Source organism: Elephas maximus, chromosome 2 (genome assembly GCF_024166365.1).
Source record: "Elephas maximus indicus isolate mEleMax1 chromosome 2, mEleMax1 primary haplotype, whole genome shotgun sequence".
Taxonomy (NCBI): domain Eukaryota; kingdom Metazoa; phylum Chordata; class Mammalia; order Proboscidea; family Elephantidae; genus Elephas; species Elephas maximus.
The window spans coordinates 196,974,583-196,999,089 of record NC_064820.1 but is presented as its reverse complement, the minus strand read 5'-3'; the positions used below and the strand labels follow the sequence as shown (position 1 = coordinate 196,999,089).

The 24,507-nt window shown below is 40.4% G+C and overlaps 1 protein-coding gene across 2 annotated transcripts in view; it reads left to right on the top strand.

Moving 5' to 3' along the window:
- LOC126070315 (BRCA1-A complex subunit RAP80-like) overlaps positions 1-24,507 on the top strand; it is a 186,671-nt gene that overhangs the window by 131,592 nt on the left and 30,572 nt on the right. For both annotated transcript variants that reach the window (XM_049874381.1, XM_049874382.1), the window contains exon 11: positions 23,506-23,590. In XM_049874381.1, coding sequence (XP_049730338.1) covers positions 23,506-23,590 — 85 coding nt within the window. The remainder of the gene's footprint in view (positions 1-23,505; positions 23,591-24,507) is intronic.

The window sequence follows — 24,507 nt, the reverse complement described above, 5'->3', positions numbered from 1 at the left end:
ATGAAGCAATGTTAGTGGGAGTATACAGATTTGAGAAGTCTTTTGGTGAGAGAATCAGTCAAACTTTATGACTGAGGATCACAAAAAAAAAAGAGGGAAGAACCAGCCTGACTCCTAGGTTTCTGGCTAAGCCCATTGCAGGATGCTTAGTTTAGAGGGTTCCCCTGAAGAATCTAATTCAGGAGATGATTTCTGTTGTTTCTACTGTATTATTTATGCCCCTTTACTGACAGCCCCAGTTGATAATTTGTTTTGCACCTACAGTAACGCAGATATTGTACATACCGTGGATACAATAGTGATCAAAAAAAGGACTCTGCTCTCATGAAGCTTGTATTCTTATAAGGGAAACAGATAATAAATAAATAAATAAATTTTAAGAAAAATGAAGCAAGAAGAGGGGACAGAATGACTGGGGAGGGGTAAGAGGGGATATCTTGTAAATAGGAAGATCAAGGAAGACTTCTTGAGGTGATATTTGAGCACAGCCATTCCAGATAAAAAGTACAACAGCCCTAAAGCACACATGTGTTTGGCAAGTTTCGTAGAGCAACAAGGAAGCCACAATAACTGAAGTGGAGAGAGCAATGGGAAAAGAGAGGAGAGATAAGCAATGGTCAGATCATGTGGGATTTTGCACATGATTCTAAATATGTTGAAAAGCCATAGGAGAGTTGAGAGCAATAAAGTGAGGTAATTTAACTCTGGCTACTGTGTGCACAATAGTCTGTAGAGGGATGAGGGCAGAAGTAGAAGTGAGGCGACTAAACAGGGAGGCTATTGCAATATTCCAGGCAAGATTTAACGTTTACTTGGATCAGAGTGGTAGTTCTGGAGGTGAAGAAGTGCTCAGATTCGGGATGTATTTTAAAGGCTGAACCCATAGAATTTATTGCAGTATGAGAGAAAGAGAAGACTCTGAAATGACACCAAGGTTTTCCCCAAGCAAGCGGGTTAATGATGGCTCCATTTTTTGACATTGGGAACCCTGGTGCAGAAGCAGGTTTAGAGAAAATTAAGAGTTTGGTTTTAGATATATTTATTTTAGCATGCCTAGTTAATAACCAAGTAGAATTGTTGAGTAGGCAATAGAATATACAGATGAGTTAATGGGATGACATCAAGGCATCAAGGGCATAATTCATGAAGACCAGCTGAGTTTTAGGATGACATCAGGGACATAGTACATGAAGACCAGACAAGTTGTAAGATGACATCAAGAACATCATACATGAAGAAAGCAAAAAGTCATTTAAAAGACAGGAAAGAAAGAAAAGATCAAAATGGCTATCAGAAGAGACTGAAACTTGCTCTTGAACATAGAGAGAGAGAGTAGCTAAAGTGAATGGAAAAAATGGTTAAGTAAAAGAGCTGAACAGAAGATTTCAGAGGGCACCCTGAGAAGGCAGAGTGAAGTATTATAACGAAATGTGCAAAGACCCGGAGTTAGAAGACCAAGGGGAAGAACACAGTCAGCGTTTCTCAAGCTGAAAGAACTAAAGAGAAAATTCAAGCTTCAAGTTGCAATGTCAAGGATTTTGTGGGCAAAGTATTGGATGACTCAGGAAGGATCAAAAGGGGATGGAAAAAATATACAGAGTAAATGTATCAAAAAGAATTGGTTAATGTTCAGCCATCTCAGGAGGTAGCATATGATCAATAACCAATGGTGTTGAAGGAGGAAGTCCAAGCTGCACTGAAGACATTGGCAAAAAGCAATGTTTGATGAAATACTAATTAAGATGTTTCAATAAACGGATGAAGCACTCACTTGTCTATGCCAAGAAGTATGGAAGACAGCTACCTGGCCAACTGATTGGAAGAGATCCATATTTGTGTCCATTCCAAAGAAAGGTGATCCAACAGAATATGGAAATTATCGAATAACAATGTCATTAATATCACACACAAGTAAAATTTTGCTGAAGGTCATTGAAAATTGATTGCAGCAGTATATCGACAAGGAATTTCCAGAAATTCAGGCTGGATTCAGGAGAGGATGTGGAACAAGGGATATCACTGCTGATGTCAGATGGATCTTGGCTGAAAGCAGAGAATGCCAGAAAGATGTTTATCTGTGTTCTATTGACTATGCAAAGGCATGCAACTTTGTGGATCATAACAAATTATGGATAACATTGGAAAGAATGAGAATTCCGGAACACTTAATTGTGCTCTTGCAAAACCTGTACATAGACCAAGAAGCAATCTTTCAAACAGAACAAAGGTATTACATGGTTTAAAATCAGGAAAAGTGTGTGTCAGCATTGTATCCTTTTACCATAATTATTCAGTCTGTATGCTGAGCATATAATCTGAGAAGCTGGACTATATGAAGAAGAGCGTTGACATCAGAATTGGAGGAAGACACATTAACAACTTGTGATCTGCAGATGACACAACCTTGCTTGCTGAAAGTGAGGAGGACTTGAAGCATTTACTGATGATGATTAAAGACTACAGCCTTCAGTATGGATTACACCTTAACATAAAGAGAACAAAAATCCTCACAACTGGACCAATAAACAACATCATGATAAATGGAGAAAAAATTGAAGTTGTCAAGGATTTAATTTTCGTGGATCCGTAGTCGTAGTCAACGCTCATGGAAGCAGCAGTCAAGAAATCAAATGATGTATTGCACTGGGCCCATCTGCTACAAAAGACCTCTTTAAAGTATTAAAAAGCAAAGATGTCACTTTGAGGACTAAGGTGCACCTCACTTAAGCCGTTGTATTTTCAGTCGTCTCATATGTATATAAAAACTGGACAGTGAATAAGGAAGACCAAAGAAGAATTGATGCCTTTGAATTACGGTGTTGGGGGAGAATATTGAATATACCATGGACTGCTGGAAGAATGAACAAACCTGTCTTTGAAGAAGTATAGCCAGAATGCTCCTTAGAAGTGAGGATGGCGAGATTTTGTCTCATGTACTTTAGACCTGTTATCAGGAGGGACCAGTCCCTGAAGAAGGATATCATGCTTGGTAAAGCAGAGGGTCATTGAAAGGGAGGAAGACCCTCAACAAGATGGATTGACACAGTGGCTGCAACAGTGGACTCAAACATAGCACCAGTTGTGAGGATGGCACAGGACCAGGCAGTGTTTCGTCAGAACCGACTTGATGGCACCTAGTAACAACAACAATAACAAGAGAATATACAAGTCTAGCACTCAAAAGAAATGTCAGAACTGGGTATAATTTTGGGATTCATCAGGTTATGATGGCATCTGAAGCCATGAAATTAGATGAGATATTTAGAGACTAAGCATCTGTAGAAAAGAGAAGTGGTTCAAGGTCTGAGCCCTAGAGCACTCCTACATTTAGAGATTGGGAATAGGAGGAAGATCCAGCCAAGGAGGAGGAAAATGAGTGGTCAGTAAAGTAGTAGGAGGGTGGAGTGATGTCCTGGAAAGAAAGAAAAGGAGGCATTTTAGGAAGGAGAAAGTGATCAACCATGTCAAATGCTGGTGAGAGATGGAGTAAGATGAGAACTAGAATTGATTTGATATTGTGAAAGTTATTCATGACTTTGACAATAGCAGTGTCAGTGAAGTGGTAGGGGGAAAACCCAACTGGAGTGAGTTCAGGAGAGAATGGAATGGAAAGGGAAGAGGAAGAAATAGTGAGTATAGACAGCTCTTTTGAGGAGTTTTGAGGTGAAATGGAACTAAGAAATGGGCCAAAGGTGAATTTTTCATATAGAGATGGAAAATATTGCAGCATATTTGTATGCTGATGGGAATGATCCAAAAGTGAGGGGAAAATTGATGATTCAGGACAGATGGTGCCAGGAAGGGAATCTTTAATTAGGCAAGAGGCATTGGAATCCAGTGAAAAAGCTGGGTAAAATGAGAAAGCTAGCCTTGGATGGCCATGCGCCCAGTTCATCCTTATTAATAGGAAGGAAGGCAGAGTTCATGGGTACAGATGCAGGTAGATTGATAGTTTTGGTGGTAGAAGGATGTGGAACTTCTCTCTTGAGTGCTTCTCTTTTCCTCATCAAAAAAAAAAGGCTGAAAGGTTAGTTTAACATCTGAAAATCAGTTAATATACCATACCAATAGAATAAATGACAAAACCACATGCTCATCTCAGTAGACATAGAAAAAGTATTCGACAAAATTTAATGCGCTTTGTGATGAAAACATTCAACAAAGTAGGTATAGATGAAAACTTCTTCAACCTGTTAGAGGGCATCTCTGAAAAACCTGCAACTAACACCATGCTTAGTGGTGAAGGACTCAGTGCTTTCCCTCTTAGATTAGGAATAAGACAAGGATGTCCACTCTTTCCACTTAAGTTCAACATCGTACAGGAGGTCCTGGCCAGGGCAATTAGGAAAGAAATGAAATATGTAAAAAGCATCCATATTGGAAAGGAAGAAGTAAAACTATCTCGGTTTGCAGATGACATGATCTTGCATATGGAAAATCCAAAGGAATCCACTAAAAAACTGTTAGAACTAATAAACAAGTTCGGCAAATTTGCGCTATAGAAGGTCAATTTACAAAAATTGTATTTCTGTATGCTAGCAATAAACAATTTGAAAATGAATTTAAGAAAACAATTCCATTTAAAATATAATCAAAAAGATTAAAATACTTAGGAATAGATTTAACAACAGAAATGCAAAAGTTATGCTCTGAGAACCTACAAAGCATTGATGAAAGAAATTAAAGAAGACCTAAATAAATGGAAAGACATTTTATGTTCATGCTTCAAAAAACGTAACATTGTTAAGATGTTATTACTCCCAAAGGTGACCTACAGATTTGGAATCCCAGCTAGCTTCTTTGCAGAAATTGACAAGTGGATCCTAAAATTCATATGGAGGTACAAGGGACCCAGAATAGCAAAAACAATCTTGAAAAAGAACAAAGCTGAGGGTTCATACTTCCTGATTTTAAAACTTAAAGCTACAATAATAAAGGCAGTGTGGTACTGGCATAAAGGTAGACATAGATCAATAGAATAGAATTGAGAGTCCAGAAATAAACCATACATTTATGAGCAATTGATTTTTTACAAGGGTGCCAAGAGAGTTCAATGAGGGAAAGAATACTCTTTTCAACAAATGCTGCTGGGACAACTGAATATCCACATGCAAAAGAACGGCGTTGGACCCCTATCTTATGCCATGCACAAAAGTGAATCAAAGACTTAAATGTAAGAGCTAAAACTGTAAAATTCCTAGGAATGCGCAAGAAAAAAATACAGTGGACAATGTTGAAAAAAGCAACGATTGCTTTATTCAAAAGGATTATTGAAGAAGGGTAGAAGGACTTTTGGAACTGGTATGGGGGCAAGAGGGGAGGGGAGACAGTGCAATAGGAGGGAGAGATACTATTGCAATGGGGAGCAAATGGACCCAAGCCTGAGTTCTACTCCACTGAAACAAAAGACTGGGATGTTTTTAAAAGCTGGGGTGGTTTAGCAAAAGAGCACTGAAGAAAGTTAAGGGTGTTGATTACTGGGATGGGTGAGTGATTTCCAAGTTTGCAGGCTGGGGCATTTGGCCCCACTATACTTTCTTGTGATAAGGCTGCCTGGATCCTGGGGAGATCTGGAGGGAGGATTTGAGGGGAGATAAGGGATTCTCTGTGTAGACACCTGGAGATTGTAAAGACTGAGGAAGAGAGAAAGGTCAGGGAAATATTTAAAAAGAGGAGATCCTCAAGGCTGTCTTTGCTGTAAGCCATTTTCCAAAGACAAAAAGTGTGGGGGAATGTTTTTATCTCCTCTTTGTTGCTCTCCAGGATCCTAGGGCTCCAGTAAAATTTAACTTTGGCAGTGTTAAATCTTTATGACTTTAGATTTGGCAATGGATTCCTAGATATGACACCAAAAGCAGAAGCAGCAAAAATAGATTAGACAGACAGATAGATAGGACTTCATCAAAATTAAAAACTTTTGTGCATCAAAGGACACTATCAAGACAGTAAAAAGACAAGTTACCAAATGGGAGAAAATATTTGCAAATCATATATCTGATAAGGGTCTAATATCCAGAATATATTTTAAAAAACTCTTACAATTCAACAACAAAAAGACAACCCATTAAAAAAATGGGCAAAGAACTCGAATAGATATCTCTGCAAAGAAGACATACAAATGGCCAACAAGCACATGAAAAGATGCTCTTAACGTCATTTGTCATTAGGAAAATCAATTCAAAACTACTATGAGGTACCACTTCATAATACCCACTAACCTGTTGCCGGCAAGTCGATTCCAACTCATAGCAACCCTATAGGACAGAGTAGAACTGCCCTGTAGAGTTTCCAAGGAGCGCCTGGTGGATTCGAACTGCTGACCTTTTGGTTAGCAGCTGTAGCACTTACCCACGATGCCACCAGGGTTCCTCACACCCAGTGGGATGGCTATATTAAAATAAAAGGAAAATAGTAAGTGTTGGCAGGGATATGGAGAAATTAGAATCCTTGTACGTTGCTGGTAGGAATGTATAATAGCGCAGCCACTGTGGAGTAAAAGAAAATAAAGTATTGGTAAATGGCACAGCATGGTTGAACCTTGAAGAAATATGTGAAAAAAGCCATTCTCAAAAACCCATATTGCATGATTCCATTTTTATGAAATGCCCAGAACAGGCAAATCCATAGATAGAAAGTAGGTAAGTGGTTGCCTAGGGCTGGGGGGATTGGGGAGAAACAGAGTGACTGCTAATGGGGATGGGAGGGTTTCTTTTTGGGGTAATGGAAATGTTATAAATTTGATTATGGTGATGTTGCGTAGTTCTGCATATGCTAAAAACCATTGGATTATATATTTTAAATGAGTGAATTGTGTGGTACGTGAATTGTATCTCAATAAAGCTGTTAGAGTCAGGGTAGATATTGGAGGTTTGAGGAGAGCAGGAAAGATGTGAAATAGTCTCTGGGAGAGTAGAGAGTAAACAGACTAGGGAAACATATTAGGGTTGCTAGGCAGTTCTGAAGGCCCACTTGAGATTGTGGTCTTCAGTATCAAGTGTGTATGTGTTTTTCCTGCTGCATTCAGGCAGCTTATTTAGGTAAGGGCACACAATAGGTTTGGATTTAACCAAGGTTCGGTTTTGTCAAGGAGTGCAGTAGTAAGAAGTCAAGGGAATACTCAAGGGAATTGGTAATGTGATAATTATGGGATCTAAGTTAGGTAAGGGGGAAAGTAAGGACATAATGGGGGTAATGGGCAGTGAAAAGGTGATAGAGTCAATGGGTTTAGAAATCCTATCTAGGCTCAAGAATTGTTGGAGTTTGAGATATCAGAGGGAGTGAACAGGAAAAGGTAGGTGGTGGTAATCAGAGAATGGGATACTTGAAATTGAGATTTGGAGAGTGGCACGGTTATTATTAATGATAGGCTCAACCAAGGTTTTTCATCTGAACCACAGAACAAAGAAAATGAATTGACTCTTTCCTTAATTTTCTCAAGGACAATACATAACTGGTACCATTCTCGGTGCCAAGCAGAGAATTCATCACATATAATGGATACCTTAGGGCATTAGGGCTTACATCCCTCACAGAACCCTATTTGAGAAAGGCTAGGGTAGTATGATCATGGGAGTAGATTACTGTGAAGTTTGGAGGATAAGATAATTAGAAGTAAAGGGGTCAAGGAACTGAGAGGCCAGAATAGATAGATCACATCACAGGTTGACCCTATAAGAACTACAGTTTCATATGGTTCAGTCTAGTATGTGGATATTGCAATCATCAAGAATGATGGCAGGAGTGGTGAAGAGAAGGACAACAAGTGATATGTCAAGATTTTCAGTGAATGGCTAGGAAAGGGAGCAGGTGACCAGGAAGATAGTAGATGACTGCATCAGGGAGGGGTAGCAGGGTTTGCATCATGGCTTGTGCTTCACATGAGCCTTTTCTAGTAGTCTGGAAGAAACAGTGAGGAGTAAGGGGGGGCGTATTTACCCCACCTTCAGGTCAAGTAGTGCTTTGGGGTATGGATACTTGAGAAGGTACAAGAAGAAGCAGTATCTTCAGGGGACAGCTGCCCTTCAGTTAGAGCAAGAAGACAGAAGGAGTGTTGAGAAATCCTACTTCTACCTCACAGAGTAGGTTGAGAAATCAGGGATTTTGCTTATCATTGACACGAATTCCAGGGGGCAGAGTCGTGTTGAGGGTGGGAATGGGAGATTGAGTTAGATTAGAAAAGTCACCCCAGATGACAGGTGGGAGTCGTGTGGGGGTAGAATCCAGGTGATGAGGGATGCCAGGGGAGGCTTGGATTTCTTGTTGTTTCCAAGGTAAACAGACTTAAAGTATGATAGAATTTGCACTGGTTCTCTCTTAAAGGAGCAGTGCTATCCAATAGAACTTTCTACAATGATAGAAATGTGCTGTATCTGTGCAGTCAAATAGAGTAGCCACTAGCCACATGTGACTATTGAGCCCTTGAAATGTGATTCATACGAATGAGTAGCTGAATTTTAAATTGTATTTCATTATAACTAATTAGAATTTAAATAGCCACATGTCTTAGACAGTAGTAGATAATTAGTTCTCACAATAGCCTTTTTATTGGAACTAGTGTCTTAGGCCGTTTGTGGTGGGGAGGCAGGCAGCACTGTGGCAGGGAATGAATGTGGCTGCTTCACTGGGCACGGGTGAAACTTGCAGTTCCTTACTCCTGTTGTATCCCACTGAGGAAGTGCTAGGCTGGAGGGGAGGGGTAGTCTTAGCAGGAGCATGTAGAACTCTGGGGCTTCCCGTTATTTTCTGCTGAGGTGGTTTTGAGGTTGAGGAACACAAGCTGAGAAGACTTTAACTACTGTCATTCTGCCAAATCTCTCTCCTTTGTATGTATAATTTCCACTCTTCAAGGGGCTATTGTCTTCTCTGTTTACAGTACTAGGCCATAGGTTTTTATTTTTTGTTGCCTGTCTTCTTTATATCTTGAAAACGAATGTATTGATGTTTAGAGTATTGGTAATAGTTCTAGAATGCTTAGATGATTTATTTATCCACTCTATAAATTAATACGGGAACCACTTAAAACTAAGAACTAACCCAAATTATAGACTGGCTGGCGGGCACTGGTTCTTAGGATGGGTTTAAGTTTTTGAAGATGACTAAGAAATAAATCTAAAAGAATAAGAATGACAAATCATATATTGTTGTTGTTGTTAGGAGCCATCGAGTCAGTTCCAACTCATAGCAGAATGAAACACTGCCTGGCCCTCCACCATCCTTACTGTCATTGAGCCCATTGTTGCAGCCACTGTGTCCATCTTGTTGGAGGTCTTCCTCTTTTTCACTGACCCTCTACTTTACTGATAATCATATAAACAACAATAACTAATGTTTGCTGAATGCAAATTGGTAATATGGTAACTGTGGATTATTTGATTAAGATCTAACGCATGAGGATAGATGATACTATTTTATACGTAAGGAAACTGATACTCAGAGATGTTAAGGAACTTGCCTAAGGTCACACAGCTAGTAGAGACCCAACTCGAACTCAGTTCTGTCCAACTCTAAAGATGGTGCACTTTACCACTAGGTAGTACTGCTTCATTGCATCTTAACATGCCAAGCCACAGTCTCAAGTGCGGCTTCTGAGGCATTTTCTATTCAATGGAATATAAATGTCCTTTAGGGAAAGCTGCTCACTGCCCTTAGGGCTGAGTGAATTATGTGTTTATAGGTGGCTTGCTCAGCTCTCAGTGATATCTGGTCTCTTCTCTATCTTGCTTACTTTGCACTGGTAGTTATACTCACACCCCATTGTTCCTGTTTGAAATCTGTGGCTACTGTCACCAGCAGCTAGTTGAAATGGCTATCCCAGCCCTCATCAGCTGGAGTGGCAGACTCCTTAGTTTCAAAGGGAAAATGTAGCTGCAAGGGCCAGTCCAGTCTGCCTTGTTCGTAACATGTGAACTGTATGCACATGCATGTACATATGTATATACACACAGGTTGTACCACTAAATCCCAAGCAGTCATGAGACTGCTAGGATAAGGACTCTACTATCTGATCCAGTTGGGTCCTACACACAAGGTGCTTATACAGTTTTGGCAATTGAAAGCCATTTATTGTTATTTATTGAAGGTAAACAATAAACTGCAAGAGCATATTACTTATAGAAAGCGAACAGTAAACAACAGGAACAGATTTGAGGTGAATTTGTCCCCTCCACCTATGAGTACCCCACTTAACACCATAGAGGAACCCACTTAAGTCTAAAAGGGGACCAGCTCACCCTTCCCAAATTACCCATGTCCATTTCTGTATCACTGGGTGGGCACACTGTGGACCAGGTATCAGAAGGTATCTCCCTCTTTCAGCAGGTGTGCTGTCAGGTTAGGTTGTGCGTGGTGTGGCTGTGTTTGCTGTCTCTTTCCGTGGCTTTTCTTGACTGGGTTTGGCCCACTGTGCTTACTGATCTAGGTCTCAGCCAGCAGCTTTGGGACAACCCTGAGCCAGTGCCAGGGTTAGGCCAGCATTATGAAAGCTCTCAAGGCAAAACCTTTTTACTGGCAACCTCTTTGCCCAAGCCTCTGCTCTGTTGGTGATCTCCTGCCTGGAGGTGCCCACCTCCACCCCATGGGCCGACACTGCCCACTGCCACCATCTGCCTCATGGGCCAACTCTGTCCAACGTCGCTGTCTGCTGGTCTTGTGGTTCCTGCCACTTGCAGTGCTGCCTCCATTTCTCTGGTGCTTGGTTCTGCTGTGCTTGCTGCTATTTCTCTCTGTCTTCAACGTTGCCAGCTCAGTGTTACAGCCCTTGACCTATATTATAGCTCTTCTAGGAGATTCTTGGGTGTCCAAAGGACATGTTCCCCTCCTGGCTCTTGTTGATCGAGAGGCCCCATCTCAGCCTCCACATTCTAGGGTTTTTATCAGTCGCTAGGGGGAGTAAAGATCAACTACTGGGCAGCCACTCCTTTCCCAACCAATCAGTATAAGGTGGATCTAAACTGACCAGTCCTTGCAGGCTGCTTATGTGGATAGCAAATCACCAATCCTTTAGCAGATTGTGGCCTGCCCAATCATCCTGGGAGAATTACAAACCCAGGGCCAAAAAAGAAATGGCCACATGAAAGAAACCCACTGCACCACAACACGTAATAGAAGAATTGGCATATAGTTCCCAGCCGTCTGTCAAGTCTTTCCCCAAGTTCTTTTCTACCTGTCCACCTCAGTTACCACTTGCCACTGTATCTCTTCCCATCCTTTACTCTGCTTTACCCAGGAGAGACAGCCCTGCTGTAATAGAAAGAACATATGCTTTAAAAGATCTGTATTGTGTTCCTCGTCCTTTTTTTTTTTTTTTGGCTTTATGCCTTTGATCAGGTTATTTAATATTTCTGAGCCTCCATGTCCTCATTTATAAAATGGAGATGAAGATATATGCCATGCAGTGGTGCTTAAGGATTAGAGATTGTTTATAAAGTCCCTACCGCAGAGTAGGTCCTCATAAAGCAAGAAATCTTTGTTATTTCCCTTGAATCCATTATTATGATTTAATTTGGCAAATATTTATTAGCATCTAATCTATGCTACACTCTGCAGAGGATGCCGTTGAGGTTTAAAAACAGGCAAGTAGACAACAAAAACTCAATCTCTGAATGCAGAAAGTTGCATGGTGTAACAGGAAGACCGATGTACAAAAAACAAATGACGGTAGAAATGTGGTAAGTGCAATACAGGTATATACAAAGTGCTAAAAGCAATTAATTCTTTTTCCAATCCTGTCTGTGAAGTGGTTTCTAAGTGTTTCTTTTGGAAAAATACTTGGTAGCCAAAGTGGAGTACAAATAGAAGGAGAAAGGTGGAGTGGTGGGGGCTGGGGAGGAGGGGGCTTAAAGTATTCTGTATTCTGTGAGGTGCCAACTTTTTAAGAATTGATTTCAGTAAGGCACTTGATAAAATCTCTCATGAAGTCCTTGTACATAGATGGAGAAATGTGGGCTGGCTGATAGAATAGGAGGTGGATTTGAAGCTGGTTACACAACTATGTCCAGGATGTTTTTCTCCTACAGTACTTGATATTATAAAATCTCTGGGTTTAAAGGAACCTTAGAAACAGATCATCTGCAGACAGGGCCAAGACAGCAGGGTAGTCAGACGCTTCTGGTGGTCCCTCTTACAACAAAGACCAAAAAAAAAAACAAGTGAATTGATTATATATATGACAAACTACGATCCCTGAGCATCAAAGGCAAAGTTAAAAAATTGGACTGAGTGACAGGAAGGGAGAGACGGTGCAGAAACAGCGAGGAGTTGCAAACTAGGCTGCAGTGCCTCAGCCCCTGTTGCCTTGCGGTGAGCTGGCGGTAGTGTTCTGGGATGCAGCTGCTTCAGCGAAAGAAGGCAAGCAAAGTGGCGCATCCCTGACCTCATGTGACTGTGGTGTGGCTGGTGGTGGCGTTTAGGATGCAGCTGCTTCAGCAAAAGAAGGCAAGCAAGGTGCCACACCCCCACCCGCTGGCGCAACTGTGGAGCCAGTGCACAAAATCCACACAAACGTTTGGAATCTGAGATAAAACAGCGCTCTCAGCACAAGATGAGTGATTTTGTTTAATTTACTGTGTGGATCTAATAGCTTCTCCTTTTGAAAGAACTCTCTCCTATCTATCTGATCCCTTCTCCCTCTGCCCCAGCCGGCTTAATTAGTAGTGGATTTCCCTGGGCCTCAGGTAGGTTCTGCCGCATTCCTTGAGCCATTCCCCTGGCCTTGGAGAAGAAACAAATTAACAAACGGGAAAAATACTCTGCTGACTCTCCTGATCTGGAAGCTTAAAGCAGAAGCGTCTCTAGTCCAGGCACAGGTGGTCCACAAACTTTGTCTTCACCCCCTGCATAGATCCAGGTGGCCCCATTACAGCAGATTGGATCTAGCTCTTGTAATGCAAGGGTGAATCTGTTTGAGGTCTGACTGTAACTGTTTCAGCTGTGCTGTGGAGAGGCGGGTTTTTGAAGTTTGATACTGCTCTGCCTATTAAACAGGGCCCTCACCTATCCACAGCAGGGGCCTGACAACTGGAGGCTCCACCCATGCCACCTAGCCACCTGCGACAGGGCTACAAGGATAAGTGGTACCTACCATTCCTTACAGTTAAAAGCATTGGGTGCCTATGGTACAGCTGCAGAGCCCAACCACCAGAGCTCTCTAGAGAACAGGGACGTGCCTTCCTCACAGACATTTGGGGGAAGGTTGTCAGCCCCCTGCATTCCTCAGAGTGTAACCCCCTGCTGCTACCAGAAAACTCTGCTTACACCAATCACCACTGCTCCTCTAGAGTCGTAGGTGAGAGCCTGCACCACACACTAGGTGACCAACTACTGGGACACCTGAGCTGAATCTGTACAAGAATAGTGAATGGACTCCTAGACTCATATACCTGGTAACAGCTCTAGCCATCTGGTAACAGGACATTAGTGCTTCAAAGGCTCCAATAATCAAGTTAGCTCACTCTAGTAGCCTGTTTGGGTTTATCAAAACAAAACAAAGCCAGAAGCTAGGACATAGTAAGCACATATAAAATAAATTAATACAATAAATTATAGATGGCTCAGAGACAACAGTCGATGCCAAATCACATAAAGAAGCAGACCATGATTGCTTCAACAAACTCCAAAAACAAAGAATCAGGAACTCTTCCAGATGAAGATGTATTCCTGGAATTACCACATGTAGAATACAAAAGATTAATATACAGAACTCTTGAAGACATAAGGAACGAGATCAGGCAAAACACAGAAGAAGCCAAGGAGCACACAGGTAAAGCAGTCGAGGAAATTAAGATTATTCAAGAACAAAATGAAGAATTGAATAGGCTGCAAGAATCCCTAGAGAGACAACAACCAGAAATTCAGAAGATTAACATAAAACTTCAGAATTAGACAACTCAGTAGAAAGTGGAACAGAATTGAGGAGATGGGAATCAGAATTGGCGAGATTGCAGATAAAACACTTGGCAACAATATATTCGAAGAAAAATCAGATAAAAGAATTAAAAAAAAAATGAAGAAACCCTAAGAATCATGTGGGACTCTATCAAGAAGAGTAACCTATGAGTGATTGGAGTACCAGAACAGGGAGGGATAACAGAAAATACAGAGAGAATTGTTAAAGATTTGTTGGCAGAAAACTTGCCTGACATCATGAAAGATGAGAGTATATCTATCCAAGATGCTCATCAGACCCCATACAGGGTAGATCCCAAAAGAAATTCACCAAGACATACTATAATCAAACATGCCAAAACCAAAGCTAAAGAGAAAATATTAAGAGCAGCCAGGAATAAGTGAAAAGTAACCTACAAAGGAGAATCAATAAGAATAAGCTCAGACTACTCAGCAGAAACCATGCAGGCAAGAAGGCAATGAGATGACATATATAAAGCATTGAAGGAGAAAAATTGCCAAACAAGAATCATATATCCAGCAAAACTGTCTCTCAAATATGAAGGTGAAATTAGGACATTTCCAGATAAACAGAAGCTTGGGGAATTTGCAAAAAACAAGCCAAAACTATAAGAAATACTAAAGGGAATTCTCTGGTTAGAAAATCAGTAATATCAGATATCAGCCCAACACTAGAACTCAGGACACGGGAACCAGATATCAACCCAGATAGGGAAATCACAAAAATAAATCAAGATAGGAAAATGCTCAAAACAGGGAATCAACAGTGTCCTTATGTAAAAGATGACAACATTAAATCAATAAAGAGGGACTAAATAAACTGGTCATAGGTTTTCCATATGGAGAGGAAATCAAGGCAATATAGGGAGATACAAGTTAGGTTTAAACTTAGAAAAATAGGGGTAAATACTGAGGTAAGGAGACTTAAAATCCTACACATCAAAATAAAATACAAGAAAAACATAAAGACTCATCAAAAACAAAATCAACAACAGTGAAAAAGAGGAATTTACAAAGAAAAACTACTCAGCACAAAAACATAATTGAGAAAAGAAACTGCCAACAACACACAAAAAAAGACATCAAAATGACAGCACTAAAGTCATGCCTGTCTATAATCACGCTGAATCTAAATGGACTAAATGCACCAATAAAGAGACAGAGTTGCAGAATGGATTAAAAAACATGATCTGTCTATATGCTGCCTACAAGACACACACCTTAGACTTAAAGACACAAACAAACAAAAACTCAAAGGATAGAAAAAAATATGTCAAGCAAACAATAATCAAAAAAGAGCAGGAGTGGCTATATTGATTTCTGACAAAGCAGACTTCAAACTTAAATCTACCACAAAGGATAAAGAAGGACACTATATAATGATAAAGGGGCAATATACCAGAAGGATATTACCATATTAAATATTTATGTAGCCAACGACAGGGCTTCAGGATACATAAAACTAACAGCATGGAAAAGCAAGATAGACAGCTCCACAATAATAGTAGGAGACTGCAACACATCACTTTTGGTGAAGGACAGAACATCCAGAAAGAAGCTCAGTGAAGACACAGAAGATCTAAATGCCACAATCAACCAACTTGACCTCATAGACATATACAGAACACTGTACCCAACAGCATCCAAGTATACTTTCTTTTCCATCACACATGGAACATTCTCTAGAATAGACTTCATATTAGACCATAAAGCAACCCTTAGCAGAATCCAAATCATCAAAATACTACAAAGCATCTTCTCTGACCATAAAGCCATAAAACTAGAAGTCAATAACACAAAAATCAGGGAAAAGAAATCAAACATCTGGAAACTGAACAGCACTTTGCTCAAAAATGACTAGATTATAGAACAAATTAAGGATGGAACAAAGAAACTCATTGAATCCAGTGAGAATGAAAACACTTCCTATCAGAACCTTTGGGACACAGCTAAAGCAGTGCTCAGAGGTCAATTTATATCAATAAATGAACACATACAAAAAAGAAAGGGCCAAAATCCAAGAATTACCACTACAACTTGAACAAATAGAGAGCAATGAAAGAAACCCTCAGGCACCAGGAGAAAGCAAATAATAAACATTAGAGCAGAATTTAATGAAACAGAACACAGAAAATCATTGAAAAAGTTAACAAGACCGAAAGCTGGTTCTTTGAAAAGATTAACAAAATAAATAAACCGTTGGCCAGACAGGAGGCGAAGCAAATAATCCAAATAAGAAATGAGTTGGGCGATATAACAACAGACCCAACTGAAATTAAAAGAATCATAACAGAATGCTATGAAAAACTGTACTCTAACAAATTTGAAAACCTAGAGGAAATGGACAAATTTCTACAAACACATTACCTACCTAAACTAACACAAACAGCGACAGAACAGCTAAATAAACCCATAACAAAAGAGATTGAAAAAGTAATTTAAAAACTCCCAAAAAAGAAAAACCCTGGCCCTGACGGCTTCACTGGAGAGTTCTACCAAACTTTCAAAGAGTTAGCACCACTACTGCTAAAGGTATTTCAGAGCATAGAAAAGGATGGAATACCCCCAAATTCATTCTACGAAGCCAGAATAACCCTGATACCAAAACTAGATAAAGACATCACAAAAAAAAAAAATTACAGACCAATATCCCTTGTGAACTTTGAGGTAAAAATTCTCAGCAAAATTCTAGCCAGTAGAATTCAACAACATATCAAAAAATTAATTCACCACGACCAGTGGGATTCATACCAGGTGTGCAGGGATTGTTCAACACTAGAAAAATAATCAATGTAATCCATCAACATAAATAAAAGACAAGAACCACATGATCTTATCAGTTGATGCAGAAAAGGCATTTGACAAAGGCCAACACCCATTCATGATAAAAACTCTCAGCAAAATAGAAATAGAAGAAAAATCCCTAAACATTGTATAGGGCATTTATACAAAGCCAACAGCCAACAACATCATCCTAAGTGGAGAGAAACTGAAAACATTCCCCTTGAGGACGGGAACCAGACAAGGATGCCCTTTATCACTACTCTTATTCAGCATTGTGCTGGAAGTCTTAGCCATAGCTATTAGGCTAGATAATGAAATAAAGAGAATCCAGATTGTCAAAGAAGAAGTAAAGGTATCTCTGTTTGCAGATGACATGATCTTATACATTGAAAAACTGAAAGAATCCTCAAGAAAACCACTAAAACTAATAGAAGAGTTTAGCAGAGTATCAGGATGCAAGGTAAACATACATAAATCAGTTGGATTCCTCTATACCAACAAAGAGAACGTCGAAGAGGAAATCACCAAATCAGTAGCATTTACAATAGCCCCTAAAAAGATAAAATACTTAGAAATAAATCTAACCAGTGACGTAAAAGACCTATACCATGAGAACTATAAGACACTACTGCAAGAAATCAAAAGAGACCTACATAAGTGGAAAAACATACCTTGCTCATAGATAGTAAGACTCAACATTGTAAAAGTGTCTGTTCTACCCAAAGTGGTTTACAGATACAATGCAGTCCCTGTCCAAATACCAGTGACACTTTTTAATGAGGTGGAGAAACAAATCACTGACTTCATATGGAAGGGAAACAGGCCCCGGATAAGTAAACATTACTGAAAAAGAACAAAGTTGGAGGCCCCACACTGCCTGATTTTAGAACCTATTATACCGCCACAGTAGTCAAAACAGCCTGGTACTGGTACAGCAACAGATACATAGACCAGTGGAACAGAATTGAGAATCTAGACATCAATCCATCCACATATGAGCAGCTGATATTTGACAAAGGCCCAAAGTCTTAAGTGGGATAAAGACAGTCTCTTTAACAAATGGTGCTGGTATAACTGGATATCGATCTGCAAAAAAATGAAACAAGACCCATACCTCACACCATGCACAAAAACCAACTCAAAATGGATCAACAACCTAAATATAAAATCTAAAACAATAAAGATCATGGAAGAAAAAATAGAGACAACGCTAGGAGCCCTAATACATGGCATAAACAGTATACAAAACATTACTAACCTTGCAGAAGAGAAACTAAATAACTGGGAGCTCCTAAAAATCAAACACTTATGCTCATCCAAAGACTTCACCAAAAGGGTAAAAAGATTACACTGCAGATTGGGAAGAAGTTTTTAGCTATCACATTTCCGATCAGTGTCTGTTCTCCAAAATCTACATGATACTGCAAAAACTCAACCATAAAAATACAAATAACCCAGTTAAGAAATGGGCAAAAGATACGGACTAACACTTTACCAAAGCAGACATTCAGGCTGCTAACAGATACATGAGGAAATGCTCACGATCGTTAGCTATTGTGTTAGGTGCCGTCGAGTTGGTTCTGACTCATAGTGACCCTATGCACAACAGAACGAAACAGTGCCAGGTCCTGAGCCATCCTTAAAATCGTTGTTATGCTTGAGCTCATTGTTGCAGCCACTGTGTCAATCCACCTTGTTGAGGGTCTTCCTCTTTTCCGCTAACACCGTACTATGCCAAGCATGATGTCCTTCTCCAGGGACTGATCCCTCCTGACAACATGACCAAATACGTAAGACGCAGTCTCTCCATCTTGCCTCTAAGGAGCATTCTGGCTGTACTTCTTCTAAGACATATATGTTTGCTGTTTTGGCAGTCCATGGTATATTCAATATTCTTCACCAGCACCACACTTCAAAGATGTCAATTCTTCTTCGGTCTTCCTTATTCATTGCCCAGCTTTCACATGCATATGATGTGATTGAAAATACCATGGCTTCGGTCAGGCACACCTTAGTCTTCAGGGTAACATCTTTGCTCTTCAACACTTTGAAGAGGTCCTTTGCAGCAGATTTACCCAATGCAATGTGTCTTTTGATTTCTTGACTGCCGCTTCCGTGTCTGTTGATTGTAGATCCAAGTAAAATGAAGTCCTTGACAACGTCAGTCTTTTTTCTGTTTATCATGATGTTGCTCATTGGTCCGATTGTGAGGATTTTTGTTTTCTTTATGTTGAGGTGCAGTCCATACTGAAGGCTGTGGTCTTTGATCTTCGTTAGTAAGTGCTTCAAGTCCTCTTCACTTTCAGCAAGCAAGGTTGTGTCATCTGCATAACGCAGGTTGTTAATGAGTCTTCCTCCAATCCTGATGCCCCATTCTTCTTCATATAGTTCAGCTTCTCCTGTTATTTGCTCAGCATACAGATTGAATAGGTATGGTGAAAGAATACAACCCTGATGCACACTTTTCCTGACTTTAAACCAGTCGGTATCCCCTTGTTCTGTCCAAACAACCACCTGTTGATCTATGTAAAGGTTCCTCATGAGCACAATTAAGTATTTTGGCATTCCCATTCTTTGCACTGTTATCCATAGTTTGTTATAATCCACACAGTCGAATGCCTTTACATAGTCAATAAAACACAGGTAAACATCCTCCTGGTATTCTCTGCTTTCAGCCAGGATCCATCTGACATCAGCAATGATATCCCTGGTTCCATGTCCTCTCCTGAAACCGGCCTGAATTTCTGGCAGTACCCTGTCGGATATACTGCTGCAGCTGTTTTTGAATGATCTTCAGCAAAATTTTGCTTGCGTATGATATTGTTCTATAATTTCCACATTTGGTTGGATCACCTTTCTTGGGAATAGGCATAAATATGGATCTCTTCCAGTCAGTTGGCCAGGAAGCTGTCTTCCAGATTTCTTGGCATAGACGAGTGAACACCTGCAACACTGTATCTGTTTTTTGAAACATCTCAATTGATGTTCCATCAATTTCTGGAGCCTTGCTTTTCACCAATGCCTTCAGAGCAGCTTGGACTTCTTCCTTCAGTACCATCGGTTCCTGATCATATGCCACCTCTTGAAATGGTTGAACATCGACTAATTCTTTTTGGTATAATGACTCTGTGTATTCCTTCCATCTTCTTTTGATGCTTCCTGCATCGTTTAATATTTTCCCCATGGAATCCTTCACTACTGCAACTGGAGGCTTGAATTTTTTCTTCAGTTCTTTCAGCTTGAGAAACGCCGAGCGTGTTCTTAGAGAAATGCAAATGAAAACTACAGTGAGATTCCATCTCACCCCAACAAGTCTGGCATTAATTCCACGAAACACAAAACAATAAATGTTGGAGAGGTTGTGGAGAGACTGGAACACTTATACACTGCTGGTGGGAATGTAAAATGGCACAGCCACTTTGGAAATCATTTTGGCGCTTCCTTAAAAAGCTAGAAATAGAACTACCATATGACCCAGCAATTCCATTCCTTGGAATATACCCTAAATAAGAGCCTTCACACAAACAGATATATGCACGCCCATGTTCACTGCAGCACTGTTTACAATAGCAAAAAGTTGGAAAAAACCAAGGTGCCCATCAATGGATGAAGGGATGAATGAATTATGGTATATTTACACAAAGGAATACTACCGAACAATTAAGAACAATGATGAGTCTATGAAAGATTTCGTAACATGGAGGAACCTGGAAGGCATCATCCTGAGTGAAATTAGTCAGTTGCAAAAGGACAAATATTGTATGAGACCACTATTATAAGAACTCCAGATAAAGTTTAAACACAGACGCTTTTAGTTGTATTGAGGAAATTTCTTTGCTTTTGGTTTAGTCCAGTTGTACTGACTATCCCTGTATTATGTGTTGACCTTCCCTTCACCTAAAAAAATTTTTGTCTACTGTCTAGTGAATATCCCTTTCTCTCCTATTTTCCTATATCTCCCCAAATAACTTGCACATTGAAGATTCTCAATAAATATTTGCTTGATTAATTATTTAAAGGAGACTTGGACTAGGGAGAGGAGGACAGGATTCTCCAGGAACATGCTACAGTTTTCTGTCCTTGGCTATATGCTTTATAACCATTTTCCCCAGTAACTTGGATGAAAATGTAGAAAGCATGCTTGTCATATATACAGATGTCACAGAGCTGGAAAAGAGAGCGAATAACATTAGAAGACAGAATCAAGATTGTAAATGATCTTAACAGACTGGAATGTTCAGCAGAAAAGAACAAACAGAGTCCTGTGTTTAAGTGGGGTGGAGGGGGAATCCAACAACTTAGTTACCCAAGTACAGAATCAGGGAGACCTGTCTTGATAACCCCAGTGGCGTAGTGGCTAAGTGCTATGGTTGCTAACCAAAGCGCCGGCGGTTAGAATCTGCCAGGTGCTCCGTGGAAACTATGGGGCAGTTTTACTCTGTCCTATAGTGTCTCTGTGAGTTGGAATCGACTCTACAACAACGAATTTGGTTTGTTTGGTCTTGGTAACAGCACTGGTGGTGCAGTAGTTAAGTGCTCGGATGTGAACCGGAAGGTTGGTGGTTTGAATTCACCAGCTGGTGCACAGGAGAAAGATGTGGCAGTCTGATCCCGTAAAGATTTACAGCCTTGGAAAACCCTGTGGGGCAGCTGACCTCTGTCCCATAGGGTCGCTATGAGTTGGAATCAATGGCAGTAGGTTTGGTTTGGGTCTTGATAACAGTTAATTTGAAGATGATTTGGTAGGAGAAGAGATGGATCCTAATAGACTTTAAGCTCAGATTAAGCCAACAGTATGCCAGGATTGTCAATGAAGCTAGCACAGCTTTGGCTGGTATTAGTAGTGAGTCCAGATGGGGTAGCTGGTGGCTCTTCTGTTGAAGACTTTGTTGAGTGTTGGGTTCAGTCTGGGTTGGTACACTTACATAAAGAGACTGACAAATTGAGGTTATACCCTGAGGAAGTTTACTAGGAAGGTAAAACATAGATACAGGAATTAGACAGACCTAGGTTTTATTGTTTTTATTTTTAGGTTTTATTGTAGGTTCTTCTACTTACCAGTTGTGATAGCTTGGTGAAGTCAATCCTTCTGAGTTTAAAATAGGAGCGAAGTAGTAATATCAATCTGGAGGACCATTGTAAGGATTAGAGGTAACATAGGCATTCAAAGGGTTCGGAAGTCCATCTTCTTAGGGATTGCCTAAATGACTAGATATAGTCCCTGTTTTGAAGGAGATTACCTTTTCGTGGGGCAGGCAACTGAGTAAATCCACGATTGTCATAATACGGCCTGTTAAGTGTTCAAAGAGCTGACTTGTGGAAAAGGGAATAAATTTATTCATATTGCCCTTAGTAAATGCAGATTAAGGAACCCTAGTGGCACGGTGGTTAAATGCTGACTGCTAACTGAAGTGGGTAAGTGCTACAGCTGCTAACCAAAGGCTCGGCAGTTCGAGTCTGCCAGCCGCTCCCTGGAAACTCTGTGGGGCAATTCTGCTCTGTCCTGTAGGGTGGCAATGAGTTGGAATTGACTCGACGGTGCTGGGTTTGGTTTGGTTTTTTAACTGAAAGGTTGGTGGTTTGGATGTGGCAGTCTCCTTCTGTAAAAATTGCAGCCTTGGAAACCCTGTGGAGCAGTTCTACTCTGTCCTATATAGAGGTTGCTAAGAGTGGAAGACTCTTTGGCAAAGGTTTTTGTTTGTTTGTTAAAAAGCAGATTGAGTCAGATTGCTGCTTAGCAATAGAATGGGTCTCCCTAGGAGGAAGTGGATTCCCCTCAGTGAAAGGATATAGTCAAGTTAAACAGTATGATTACATGTCAGGTTGCTCATAAGAGACATTTCTTTATAAGTAGGATAGAAAGGTAGGCAAACTACAGCCGCTGCAGGGCAAATCCAATCTGACACATGTTTTTGTAAATAAAGTTTTATTGGAATGCATCCATACCCATTTTTTTTATATATTGTCTGTGGCTACCCTCCTGCTACAATACAGAAGTGGCAGAGACCCACATGGCCTGCCAAGCCTAAAGTATTTATTATCTAGCCCTTTATTTGACCCCTGGACTAGATAAATGCTTCTGTGAACCAGTAACCTTTCTAAATTATTAGTGGTGGGGATATCAAGTATAAGAGAGAGGGAAGCAGGATTTGAAGTAAGTCACAGGGTTTGAAAATGGTCACTTTTTTGTTAGTGCAAGGAATGGAGACTGGGAAGCATCTGATTAAATGACCTCCAAGATCCTTTAAGAGTCTGTATTTTATAAACAGACACCTTTTGATGTGAGACAAAGTATTTATATCCTACCTGGGCTAAAGCCATCTCTAACCACAAGAAATAGGAGGCAGTCCTAGTATTGTGGAAAGACTGGTTGTGTTAACCCTTCCAAGCCTGTTTCCTCACTTGTAAATGGAGCATTTTGTAAGATTTTATAAAGATTAGAGCTAACGTAGGCCCTCAGGTGTAGCTATCATTACTGTATTCGTAGATACCTCATTAGAGTGTGTGGTACACAGACAGAATTTTGGTAGAAAAGTGTAAATTCCTCCTTTAAATTCTGCATGTTATAGTAATACACAAAAACTTTCCTTGGTGTGGACTAGATCTTTAGATTTCTTGGTTTAGCAAGTAAGAGGGAAGGGGAATATCTTGTGGTTGGCAGTTTCAGTATACATGTTACAGATGTTATTCTCTATACATACAGTGCACTTCTCCCAGTGGAGTACGATTTTAAACTTTGCTTCTTCCTATACATTTTGTCTTTTATATTCAGAGTTTACTGCCAGCTAATAGTTGTTTCTTTTATTGTCATTGTGGAAGTATTGACTCGGAGACAAAAAGAGGCCAAGAGCAAGAGCAAGAAAGACAATGGGACAGCTGCCCAGACTTCTCCAGACATTGAGCAGTAAGTAGGCATACTGCATTCATGGGACTCTTGTCTCACATGCAGTTGCTTGGCTGGGACAAAGACACCAATTCCTGTCTTATGTTTCGTTGGCCTGCCAGTCACTTCATAGCTTGGATGCCTGAGTTTGTTTTTCTTATTCCCAGTTCATGTCAGTGTAGATGTCCTCTGTATCCCTTCTCAGTACCCTAAAAAAAAAAAAAAACTGCCGCCCACCAACTCTACTTCCACATTGTTCTTCGGTTTCTGTTTTCTTTGAGTTTGCATTGATGTTTGGGGCTTTTGGGAAGCAGTGAGTTGTTTTGCTCTGTAGTGGTACAGTAGTTGCATTGCAAAAGATTGGGCAAACTGGAGGATATAGAAGGCTTCCTTGGGTTGTGGGTTGCAGCTTGACTAAGGAAGCATATCTAAGGGACGAATCGGATGTAAGTGCTGTCTTCCAAAAGTAAAGATATTGCCAACAATACAGTAGAGCAGAAACTTTATCTTTGAATCTCAGATCCTAAATTTTAGGGTCTTCCCTAATCCTGAGGAGCCCTGGTGGCACAGTGGTTAAGAGTTTGGCTGCTGACCAAAAGGTTAGCAGTTCAGATCTACCAGCTGCCCTTTGAAAACCCTATGCGGCAGTTCTACTCTGTGGAGCCCTGGTGGTGCAGTGGTTAAGCATCCAGCTGCTAACCAAGAGGTTGACTGTTCGAATTCACCTGTTCAAATCCACCAGCCATTCCTTGGAAACCCCATGGGGCAGTTCTGTCCTACAGCCTACAGGGTTGCTATGAGTCAGAATCGATTCAAAGGCAGTGGTCCCCCCTGCCCCCCAATTCAGTCAAACAGAGCTGATCACTTGCCCCTTTGGGAATCCTACTGTAATGTGGACATTCCTCTATCACTGGATTCATCACACTGTATTGCAGTAA